The 12771-nt window shown below is 50.5% G+C and overlaps 1 protein-coding gene across 1 annotated transcript; it reads right to left on the bottom strand.

The window, feature by feature from the left end:
- Positions 1-7091: 7091 nt before the first annotated feature.
- Zic2 (Zic family zinc finger 2) lies at positions 7092-11931 on the bottom strand. The gene is given in 3 exon segments (NM_001108392.2): positions 7092-8518; positions 8701-8864; positions 10619-11931. Coding segments are annotated over 3 exon segments (1590 nt in total). The 5' UTR covers positions 11691-11931; the 3' UTR covers positions 7092-8164.
- Between the last annotated feature and the right edge of the window lie 840 nt (positions 11932-12771).

Genomic DNA, 12771 nt, shown 5'->3' with positions numbered 1-12771 from the left:
TCACTGGGGAATAGGAGGGAGCTCAAAGCAAATCAGATAGAGGAAGGGCTGCAGAAGGGCATCGTGTCCACCAAAACCCACAGGTAAAACTCACTTTGTATGACTTGGGTACTGAGAGAGATAGAGTCTCTCCTTTTTGTCACCTTAATTTAAGAGAAAAGGAAATTCACACACAGCAGAGACCTACAGAGATACTTGGAAATTGTGGACTTGTTTTGAGTAACTGAGACCTTTTGTTTCCCATTTAGCAAATATTTCAAAATATACTCCTCCCCTTAAAGTCACCTCCTGGAAGATACAATTAAAAGGAAAATACTAAGATAGAAAGTGAGGTAGGGATGAGGCTTATATAGTTTAGTGAATAAACAGGTTTGTCAGCTTCTTCTTCTTGATGGTACATTATTTTCTGACTTATGATTTAAAAAAAAATAGTAAAACCTGAAGACATCCAAACTGGAATCCAATCATGAGCAAAAGTGGGTTTTTTTTTTCTGGCATGCTTCAACAATAAAATAAAAACTCTGTCTATATGTGACCGTGCTTCAGTTCGCAATTTGATTCCAGAAAATGGTGCAATGTCTTAACTTTTTTCGTGTGTGGCCACAGGAGGAAAATATGATACATTGGGGGATTTTACAGTAGAGCTGTGTTTAGTTTTAATTTTCCTGCATTTTAAAATAAACACTTTGACCAAAGCATGTTTGATCTTTGCAAGAAGGAAGTATACATTGTGAAGGAATGTGCACTGGTTGGGTATGAAAATGGGGTTGTGACTCACAGCTGCAGGCAGAGGGGGGGAAAAAGGCGTCGTAGTGTCAGCCAGAGGTGTTCAGTCTAATAATTCAAGCTGTAAACTGTATCCCCTAAAATTACCTACATAATAAATCATTGTGAGAAGAAAAAAAGTTTGGACTGAAAAGTGTAAGTGAAATAAAATCCTCAGGGAACTACAATGCTAGGACCTATAACAATGATATGAAATAATTTTGTCCAAAACTTTAAGAATTAGAATAATGTTCAAAATTGCTCTAGCACACTTGTTCTTTTTTTTTTCCTGGCATAAATTTCAACACATTTTAATATACCCTGTCCCAGAAATGGATTTGCATTTTTTTCCTCTCTTAATCACACAGCCAAACTGTTTTATGAGATTTCCCATCTATTAATACTATTTGGAGGGAGGGATTAAAATAGCTTTATGTTTAAAAAATCAGTTGCAACTAAATTATCAAATACATATCGAGAATAACGAAGGCAGACGTCCCTCTGGAACTCCCCTAGGTTCCTGTCTCACATTTCAGCGTTGCTCATAGGTACCAAAGAAAACACTAAATTCATGAGAGCTGGTGAATTAGCTTGCCCATATTCAGAGCTTCACTGGAAAACTCCGACACTGCGGTTGGTAAAGCCCGTGCCAAAGCCTACAGGCTTGAGAAATGAGACCATTTGGGGGATAGAATGCACCAGTTTGGAGAGGAGCTAAGAAGAGGTTGGGTGCCCACAGAAAAGAGGCAATTGTCAAGTGGAAGTTTAAAGACAAGAACATACGAGTCTTCGAAACAATAAGATTGAGAAAATCAAGAAACAGACTTGCCAAAAGCATATTGAAGCAATTTATTTTATAGGATCCCCCTACATTTCCAGAATTAGTTAGTGAGCAGAGCCATTCTGAGAACACGGGCTGTTCTTGACGGCTCTTGCGGTGCCTATGAACACAGAGAAGGCGAAAAAGTAAAGCTAATACAAGTCTCTTTCGCTGAGGCATTTCGCAGGAAACTGAAGGAGAGGACAAGAGAATACATAAAAGGAAGGCTGACTCCAGAGAAGTTTGCAATAAAGATTAACTGGGAAAAGGAAGTCCTCAGCAATTAAAACCACTACCCTGGCTCATTAGTATTCATGCCTGAATGTCCAGTTCTCCTGTTTATCTTTCTCCCAGGATCAATATCCTAGCAGCGTGGGCCTGGGAGGAGCCTGAGTCCGGCCCTGCGTGAATCTGACCTTTCGTGCCCTCCCTACAGGTCAGAGCATCCTCAGAATCACCGGCCAGCTCGGCATCCGCGCTCATTAAATCTACCATTCATAGACGTGCGGGGGAGTGGTGGGATTGGGAAGGGGTGGGGGGGACGACAGGCCAGAGAAATGGGGGCTGGAGACAGTGGACAGACAGAACTAGCCAACTCCAAAGGATTCAGGAAACCACACTAACAGCTGTGGGCGCACTGGGCCCAGAGAACAAAACAAAGCAAAAAAATCTAGTGCACTATGCACCAGGGCTGCCTGCATCCAGAAGCTGGCTCTGCTCTAGGGCAGCGGTTTTGGTAGCACCGCAACAGGTTTTGGATTTTTACTGGAAAGTAGCAGTAAAAACCCTTTGGTCCCATCAAAGGGAACTCAATGCCCACTTGCAGTTGTACCGGGTCAGGAGTGTTCCAGACCTCTACAGTCCTTGGAGAAACAAGCTTCTCAGAAAGAAGCTTGGAGAAGCTTCAACTACTATGGTTCTCTCTGCTACTGTTAACGATATTTCCATCCACATCTGCCTTTTCTAGAGACGCTGCTCCTTCTGCTCCCCAGGGCCACTGACTTAGCTTCTGGGAGTTGGAAGACTGGGAGTGAGGGAAGAAGAGATTAAAGCAAGGGCTATAGGGTGGGGTACATAGCCCTTCGCCCTTTAACAGATGGAGGAAGAATCGCTGCTGGACACACACACACACACACACACACACACACACCAGGAGAGTAGAGAGAGCAGCAGGTGGGTAGGACAATCTAGCCCATCACAGCCCCTGGTAATACCTCGGATACCAACTGCAGGTAGTCCCCCATCATCCGCCCACTCCCATCCCCCACCCACCCCACTGCTGTCTCCATCTCAACCGAAGAGTCTGTAGATTCAAGAAATGGGCCTCACCTATAAGGCCGGGCAGTGGCCCCTCCAAGGACAATAAGGGGGAGGGGATGAACACCCGCTTACTGGTCTTGTGCCACCCACGCGCATCTCTGCAGCCTCAGGTCCTTCCCACCCGTGAGTGAACCGGTGGTGCAGAGATTCGGAAGCCACAGGAGGTGAGCATATGAGTGGATGATGTGTATTGGCATGGGAGTGAGTGTCTGTGGGGGTGCGCGTCGGAGTAAAGGGACTCCCCGCAAAGCCTGCCTGAAGGTTGTGTTAAGCCAGGTGGGGCTGGAGGGAATGCTGTACTCAAATAGGGAGAAAAGCAGAAAGCAGAAGGAAAGGCCAAATGTTACCTCCTCAAAAGCGCCTCCCTGAAAACAAAAGGAAAGCAGAGTGGGGACATGCTTGGTGACCCCTGCGCCCAAAGTTAGCATCTTGTAGAGGCGGGGCAGCAGGAGGAGGACCCCGGCCCGGAGTTCCCCCTGCCAGAGGTTTCTACAGTGGCCATTCAGACCCTTTTGCCCCTAGTGACCCCCAGCCTTGATCATGAACTCGACACTTGGGTTGGGCTGCCCTATAGTCGGCTTTACAGGTGGTCTCATTTGTTTGTCCTACCCTTATCATCATGGCTGCCTTCACCTCCTCAGGGACCCAGCAGGATGGGTCAAGGTTTTCTGGTACTTGGCCACTCGATCTAGTCTGGAAGGATCTAGATCCTCCCTCGCCCCCCCCTGCCCCAATAAAAAGCCCAGCGACAATGGGGGGGGGGGTGTTGAGAGAGAGGAGGGAAGGAGAATGACATTTCCATGGTCTTAGTTCTGAGCTGCTGGTTAAAAATAGAAACCTTTCATTTTGACTTGTCTGCTAAGGTACTCTTGGATGTGGAGCTGCAAATTTCTGGGGCATCAGATTATAACCAACCCACAAGTATTTATTGAACACTACTTGAACCCTCCTGAGGGGAGCTTTCCACGCACTTCCTATTTCAACATTTTTTAGAATTAAAAACCTATCTAAAAGTTCAACCAATTCTTGGTGAGGTGTTACTCTGAGGCCTTTATTTCTTAACCTGTGGAAGTGGGCCTAATGCCCCTGGAATTATTTCTGTGACATAATTTAGGGGATAGTAGGATTTGAGTCTACATTGCATACTAGCTAAATCTCGGTCTGTCTCTAGCTTCCAGTGCTATCAATGAACTCAACAGTACTGAGACACACTTCCCCTAGCCTACCAACCCAGGCAAGACCACGTTGGATGGCCCAGGCCTTCTTAGCCTAAAGCGGCGATGCTGGCAAATAGCACAGAGTCTGGAGAAACCCGAGCCCCCCAGTCCAGCCTGTGATCTGCCCTTGATCTCAGGGTTTTGTGCGGAAGAAAAAAAAAAACCACTTGAGACTGAAAACATCCGTCTGAAAAAGAGACAAAGGGGATAGGGGGTGGGGGTGGAGGAAGAGCCAAGGTGCCGGCAGAGGGCAGAGGAAAGAGCCCCTGGTCAGCTAGGGACGGTGTGCGGGTACCAGGGTGGCGTTTTCTCTACTGGAGTCCCCCGCAGTGTCCTGACTGTAGCTGCCTCCCCTCGCCCTTGCCGCAAGCAGAACTCACGCAGCCTCTGAGCTGGGAATAACCTCCTCCCTGCCGGGGACTTCGGAGGACATCACTGAACTGGGAGAAGCTGATACCCATGCCCGTTATCCTTGTGGCCATTAATAATGCAGCGAGGATCACGATAATTAATAATAATAATGATGGGCCTCCCGAGGGAGCTCCAGCTGCCTCCGGATAAGGCGAATCTCGTGGTGAGAGGGACTTATTCGGTGGTGAATAGAGTTGAGCGCGAAGGGAACAGGCTTCTGCTCACTGAAGTTCAAGTTGACAGCGGTGGCAAGCAGAGACGACCAGTCCTCCCGACGCCGCAGAGAACCACAGCGCAGCTCTTGGGCCCTGAGGGAGGCCAGGACCAGCTTCAGCTATGAAGCTCTGAAGTCAAGGCAAGGGCAGGTTAGCATTCAGGCCTATTATGAATTGGGGGGAGGGAGGAGGGAGGGCTCGGACATCTCCATTCAACCACCCACCCCCACTCTCAACCCCATCACTGCCAGGCTCTCGAGCTCAGGCGCCAAACCGCTGCACCCTGTAAGTACAGCGATTCTGGCGTCTTCAGTACTCTTCACATGTATGCTATCTCCCTCTTTTCTCATTAGCCTCCGGAAAGCCTCCGGAAATTCGGAGGGCTAAGAGAAAAGCCAAACAGAAAAACTGGACCAAGCCGTCGGGTTGATGACTCCTGTGGACAAAGCCTAGAGGCGAGAGGAGCTAGAAGCCATTTTGCTAGAAAGCCTTTCCCAGGGGCTCCATCGGTCCTAGGGTGGAGTAGGAAAGCACTTTTCGGCAATGGACTTCCTAGCCCAGACCCCCTACACTTTGTATTTTTCTGCAGAAAACTAACGCGCCATAGACTTACAGCGAGCTCCCAAATAGATTTGAAAAGCAATTGCACTACCTTGACCTTGTGGAGTGTCTATTTTGCTCCCGTGCTCCCGCAAATAAGAAGGCCTCAAGGCCTTAAATTGATGCAGAAGTTGTCCCTCTGAGTCTTTTTTTTTTCTTTTTTTTTTAAGATTTGTGGTATCTCGAAACTATCCTTTCCAGCCCCACAATGAAAAGGTTAAAAACATTTGAGTAGGACCATTTTCTTCTTGCCCACCAAATGAATATTTAATCTGACTCTTTTGCCTGCTCCCCCAGGGGTAAGGGACTCGGTAAAACCCTAAACGATTTTTCTCACAGCTTACAGTGTGTTCAATGAATTCTCTCAAGGCTCAGTAACATATGCCAATTATTCTAATAATTTTGCTTAATATTATTAGGGGTTATAAATTTGATTTTAATAGAGGGTTGATTGCTTCAGAAATTGGCGCTTAGGCAGCCCGCGGGCCGCTGGGGATGGGGAACCTGGCACTTGTCACACGGTGAGTATCTCAAGCAGGCACACACAAGCGTCTGGCTGGATGGAGTGTGCTTCCTCCGCTGGCCACTGAACAGGTAGCATGGCCTGTGGGAGGTGAGCGTTGACTCCTTCCCAAACATCCCTCGGGCTGTCACGCCTAGCCCTGTGACTCAGTCTAGGGCAAAAAGAAAGTAGCAAAAGATACTGTGGTCTTCCACCCATCTGCAGCAGACTCACCAAGCCCTGGGCTACACTGGCTTATCTCTGGGAACTGTTGTAGCCTCAGAAGCAGGCCGGGTCTTCTCCCTCCCCTGGGAGCAGCAACCCCAAAGCTCAGAGCTATAGGGACACCCAGTGGGAGGGAGGTCTTGATAGTTCAGGAGCTAAAAAATAATTTTCCCCATCTCTATTTCATTATTACTAAAATTATTTTTGCTTTCTTTACAGCATCTTGTTTGAGAATTCAAACCAACTCCTGTGGGGGCAGGGCAGCACGGTGGTAAAGGTTCCAGAAAACTCGGTGCTCCTATTCACTTCCACCTGGCAAGAATATAGCCTTTATATTCTTTTATTTTGCTGTGTTCTTTCCTTCAGAGTAGATGTATCCCTCCCTATGTATGATGGGGAAAAAAAGTATATCCTATTTATTACTTTCCCTTGAGCACCACTGCGGAGCTGCTTAAGATAAACAGGATTTATTGAGCAAGCTCTGCTTAAAATATCAAGAAAAAAAAAAAAACGAGCCCCTTTAAACTATAATCACTGGTCCAAGTTCAAAAACAAAGTACTCGGCTCAGTTTTAAACGTGCAATTAAAAATAACTGTACCTCAGCTTTTCAGAGGGAGGGAGAGAGGAAGGGGGCAGGGTAGGGAAGGAAAACAAAGAATAAGGAAATGTTTAGTGCTCTTAAAGCCAGCCCAAATAGCTGAAAGAAAGAAAGGCATTCCCTTAGATAATGGAGCCATTAGACACTCGGAAGGTTCCTGCCGCCATTCCTCACAGGGGCTTTCCAAAAATTTAATTCATCCTCAGCTACCAAACAAAAGGATGTAGAAAATAATTTTGAGACTTTCTGCCAAAAGGGCAGTTTGGCCCATTCTCTATGCATAAATAGACTTCCCTCCAAAGAACGCAAGGTGGTACTACTCCCCACCACACTCCCAATCCCATACCTATGTCATGCCTCAAGCTGACTTCTTCCATTCTCTTCAATAACTCTGCTAGGGGGAAAAAAGTATGTTCATGCAGTTTCAACACATTTTATTATATTTCTGTATGCATTACTCTCAAAACATCACAAGAAATGATCAAACCACTTAAACCTTCAAATAAAAAAATCTGAAACAGTTTATGCCCACAATTGTACATATTTATAGTTAAGAAACATTCTTTATAAATATTGTTTCCTCTGTAGCAAGTTAATACCATAATTTAATTACAAATGGATAAATATGGCAACGGATATTTACAGAAGGGTGTTATTTCGGAAAAAGCTAACGGCACAACGTTTACTCCCACCCACCCCACCCCCAAACTTTCATACAAGAACTAACAAATCGAACTCGCAAAAGCACTGAAACATCACATGTAAACCCAGCTAACAGAAAAATACATTCACAAGCGTTGGTGGTGGTGGTGATGTGTGCTATGGGTTGGTGTGTTGAAGAAACAGAAGGGAAACTTTGGCACGGCTCATATTTTCCAGTCTATAGTCGCATGAAGTTTACAATCAAGTTGCCTCATTTAAAAGGAACACAATATTTAATACCACAATACAAAATAAACCATTTTCTTCCACATTACTTTAAAAAAAAAAAAGACTGGGTAAACTAAAAGGAAAAAAGAAAAGGTCCGTCACTTGGGGAAGGGGAATGGGAGAAAGGCAGGAGGGAACGCAATCCGGAGTTTACAAATGGACAAACTTCTATCCACCAATAAGCCATTAAAATCACCGTGGAAAAGGAAGGAGTCCGCTATGTACAGTTTGTCAAAAAGACTGGGAAGCATATGGGAAGGAAAGTGGGCTGGGGGTTGCTAGGGAAGTTTGGCTCGATATTTTTGTGGAGTTTACTTTCTTCAAAAATTTTTTTTTATGTTTTCAGCTTCAGAGATACAGAGAGATGTTGCTTTTCATGCCTAGATTGTTTTCTTTAAAAAGAAAAAAAAACTTTTAAAAATCCTTCTGCTGGTAAAATTTTTTTCACCATAAAAATCAGACTCATAATTTTAGTAAGATGATCCTAAGGTGCCCTCGGTGGGTTTTTGGGAGGGCGACGGTGGATAAGGGAACAGGGAATGGGAGAAAGGCCTGGCCCTTCACACGTACCATTCATTGAAGTTGGAGGAGAGGCCGCTATGGCCTCCGGCTGTCCCGCTGCCCCCGCCAGAGCTGCCGCCGCCCCCGCCGCCCGCCCCGCCGCCGCCCCCACCGCTGCCGGCCGCCGAGCCCCCTCCGGAGCCGCTACTGCCAGAACCCGCGCCTCGGTGCACTGCGGACACCGCGGCCGCCGCTGCTGCAGCCGCTGCCGCCGCCGCTGCCGCTGCTGGGGACAGGTTGGAGCTGCTTTGTGGCTCTGCGCTGGGGGACACCAACCCTGGGGGTGTGGACGACTCGTAGCCAGAGCTGGCAGCCGGGGAGGACTCGGAGCCCTGAGGGGAGGACTCATGGACCTGCAAGACAAAAGCCGGGAGTGGGGACCAGAGGGGACTGGGTGTGAGTGCAGCTGCTGTGAGGCCAGGTCCCCGAGCCGAGAGCATCCCAAGAGTGTCCCTCGGCCCCTGGGGACCCTCCCAGGACCTCTGGGAGCTGGTGCAAGAGGTCGGCCTAGCCCTCCCGGCTACTGCAGTGGTACCTTCATGTGCTTCCGCAAGGAGCTGGGATGCGTGTAGGACTTGTCGCACATCTTGCAGAGATAGGGCTTATCTGAGGTGTGGACGTGCATGTGCTTCTTCCTGTCGCTGCTGTTGGCGAAGCGTCGGTCACAGCCCTCGAACTCACACTGGAAAGGTTTCTCCCCTGTGGATTGCAAACAGGGTGCTTGCTATGGGGCACCAAGGACCCCCAAGTCCTCACCAAGGCTGCCAAGGGTACAGAGTAGAGGGCAAAGGGGAGAGGGCTAAGTCTCTGAAACAGGTTGGATACCCCTACGAAGAACCAACTAGCAGATTCTACCGTCAATTTCATAATTATGAAAATAAACTTCCCTTCACACTGACACCCATCTCCTTAAAATTCTAACGAATTTCGGGGTGCCCTTGGCCCTGTTCGCCTTTCTACAGAGCTTTTTGGATTCCAAGCTCCCTAACAAGTTGGTCTAGCTATCGAGAAGCTGTTATTTTGACAAAATATTTGGGGCATTATCAAAATCACACAGGCGGCTGGGCTGCTGTCGCTTCCTCTTTGGGGCCAGTAGGCAATCATATTTGGAGATGCTGTGAGCTGTTTGGAGACTGGGATATGGAGATTGATTGAGCCAGTACTTATCATCCAAAAACTGCAAATTGAGTTAATCATAATCCTAGTATAATCGCCAGTCTTTTTCTTTTTCTTTTTTAATGGAGGCGGAGGAAGTAAACATGAGCGATAAGGTAGTCTTTTAATGATTGTACCTCTCAGCAAAGGGGTTAGGGGTTGGAGTCAGGAAAACCTTTCAAAATCTCCCTGTTTAATTTTCTGGCGGTTCCTACATCCTGTTGCCAGGATTCCAAATGCTTGGAGTCATTTAGAGGTGTGAGAACTCTTGGAAAGGGAACCAGTTAACGTTAAATTCCATTAGCACCTAAACTGTTTTTTAAAGACAACCGCTCAGACACGGGGCATTTCATGCAAATAAATTTCTCAAATTTTAAACCTTGTTAAAAGCTTGTCTCGCACCTCGGCTCCCTCCCTTCCCAAAAGAGAACAATAGGCCGCTGGCTCATCCCAACTTTGGAGTAAATATTGACGAGGGAAGTTGCTAAAACATTTGGCTTTCTTTTAGGAAATCGTCTTTTGCGATTTTGGCTGAGACCTGGTCGAAGATGAATAATCTGAGGCGAGAGAATCGCTCTTTTGCGTCTCTCTCAAGATCGCCCTGAGGGGCGGTACTGCCTGGGGCTCTGGTTGGCCCGGGCGAGGGTCGAAGTTGGGAATCACAAACCCTCTGGTGCCCATTAGAGAATTTCACAAACTGCTGGCAAACCACCGTCAGTCCCCTGCGACCCACCCCAAAATGGGCTTTAAAAACACTTTTTAAATGAGAACCGCTTTACAGCTTCGGCTCACACCAGATTCATTTAATAGGAAACAGTCCTGAGAAGGGCGTTTGGACCCTGTGTTAAAGAAACGGGAAAGCACAAGCCTCTGGAAAACAGATAATCCACTAAGGGCAGAAAAGCTCATTCAGACAAGCTGGCAAAATCCTTGCTAGGCTCGCTTCCCGGACGTCGAGCTAGAGCCGAATTGTTTTATTTTGTGCGCTCTATTTAAAATGGAAATTATTCAGCAGGACAGGCAGGTGGGGGTGACAATCGCATCACTCCAAGTATTTATTTGATCATTTAAAGTTGAATTTCCGCACGTGGAAAAATCCCAGTCCAATAATACTCTTACCATCCTCCAACAAAAACAAACCCTGGCTGTCCTGCACTCTCCCCAGCGCGTACGAACGAACGAAAACACACACACACACACACACACACACACACACACACACATACACACACACACACGCTCAGTCTGTGCACTTATTTCTCCTCGAGGTGCCTCTTCCCACTGCGACCCACGATTACCTGTGTGAGTTCTTTTGTGGATCTTGAGGTTCTCGGAGCGTGCGAAGACCTTGCCACAACCCGGGAAAGGACAAGGGAAGGGTTTCTCGCCCGTGTGCACGCGGATGTGGTTGACCAGTTTGTATTTGGCCTTAAAGGGTTTGCCCTCGCGTGGACACTCCTCCCAGAAGCAGACGTGGTTGCTCTGTTCCGGGCCGCCGACATGCTCTACAGAGACGTGGGTCACCAGCTCGTGCATGGTGCTGAAAGTTTTGTTGCAGCTTTTCTTGGGATTGCTTAGCTGCTCCGGGTCGATCCACTTGCAGATGAGCTCTTGCTTGATGCACTGCTGCCGCATGTAGCGGAAAAAGGCACCAGGGTGGTGATGGTGGTGGTGGTGGTGGGCTGCGGCCGCTGCCATGTTCATCCCCATGTTCATATTCATAGGGCCGTACTGGTTGTGGAGCTGCGCCGCCGAGTAAGGGTCGGTCCGCGGGCTGGCCACTTGGCGGTATTGCTCTGAGCGCCCGAACACTTCGCCCGGCAGCCCTAGGCGCATTTGCCCATTGAGCACGTTCTGCGAGGCGTGCGGCCCGTGCTGTTCCGGGAGGCCAGGGAAGAGAAGGTGGCCCTGCGCGTCCGAGTGCGCATGGTGGAGGCCGCCGGCGCCGGGTCCGAAGAGCCCGTGCTGGCCGCCTCCCGGCGCCGAGTCCCCGAAGCCCCGGCTACGGAACAGGAAGTCCCGGGTGGAATTAAAGGGAGGCCCCGAATAAGAGCCAACGTGAGCGGCGTGGGGCCCTAGAGCCGCGGCTGCAGCGGCCGCTGCAGCCGAACCCGGGTAGGCGCCCGGACCTTGCGACGTGAACGCCGAACTCTGACCAGGAGACAGTTCGTGTGCCCCGGGGTTGAGCTTGAAGGCGCCCATGTGCGCTGCGGCCGAGTCCACGAAGCCGTTCTGTGCCGCCGCCAGGCTCAGCTCCCGGTCCTGCATCTCGGCCGCCGCAGCCGCCGCTGCCGCGGCCGAGTGGTGGTGGTGGCGCGCGAAGCTGCCCACCCCGATGGCCGGGAACTGCGGCCCCGCGTCCAGAAGCATGGCCAGCGCGCCCGGCCGCCCCGCCGGCCCCGGTGAGCCCTGCTGCCTGGATTTCCCCTCCTGATCGGCGAGGCGCGTCCTCTGGACGCCGGGCTCCGCGAACCGGCGGTGGAAACACTGGCGACTGCAGCCTCGGGAGCCGGGCTACTGCGCCGGCCGCCGCCGCCTGTATCTGCCTCAGGCGGCCGGGCGCCGAGCGAAGGCGCGGAGAGGAAGAGGAGGCGGCGGCGGAGGAGGCGCGGGAGGAGGAGGAGGTGGAGGAGGAGAAGAGTCCAAAGCCAGGCGGAGAACCAAAGTGTATTAAAGGAGCTGCGGCGGGGGCGGGCGGGCAGGGCAGGGGAGGGCGGGCGGGAGGAGGGAGCGGAGGGAGGTGTGGGGAGCGGAGGAGAGGGGGGCCGCCGGGGGGCGAGCTCAGCGCCGCGGCCCCCACCCCTGCGCGCCCCCGCGCGCGCACGCACGCACGCACTCACTCGCTAGCTGCTTTGCACTGCCGACCGACTGGGAGCCTGGCTGAGAACAGCGGCATCCGCCGAATGAAGTCAACGCGGCTGCGGGGCCACAGTGCCCTAGGGCAGTGGCTGTACGCACACAGGCAGGCAGGGAGCGGACAGCGGCAAGCTCGGTCAGCCCCAGAGCCTGGCGCACTCGCCGCTCCACCTGATCTCTGCAGGGGCGCTGGGCAGCCCGAAGGAGGAGGCTGGGCGTCCAGTCCACGGCGCGCTCGGGTGGCCGCTCCCTCCCCCGAGGCCTTGCTCGCGCCGCCCAGCGCGCTGCGGGTATTGTTCGGCTTGGCGGCTGCTGCGGGGATTTAGCCCTCCTGGCCCTCCGAGCTTGGCATTGGAGACGCCGGGAGTAGTAAACTTGCAGCGACCACGAATTCCCCCAGATGAAGGAAACGGGCGCGTCGTTCCCTCTTTCTTTAAGTTGGGCTGGAGGAGGAGGAGGGAGGGGAGGAGCAGGGGAGGGGGGACTGTGGGAGGGGAGAAGGCGAGGAGGGGGAGGGGAGCAGGGTGAGGCTAGTCTGAAAAACAATAACAACAATAAAAAAAAAAAGTGTTCTCTGGTTCTCCCCCTCTCTCCA

Source organism: Rattus norvegicus, chromosome 15, assembly GCF_021556685.1.
Source record: "Rattus norvegicus strain SHRSP/BbbUtx chromosome 15, alternate assembly SHRSP_T2T, whole genome shotgun sequence".
Lineage (NCBI taxonomy): Eukaryota > Metazoa > Chordata > Mammalia > Rodentia > Muridae > Rattus > Rattus norvegicus.
Note: the sequence above shows the minus strand (reverse complement) of the source record. Positions and strands in the feature narration are given on the sequence as shown.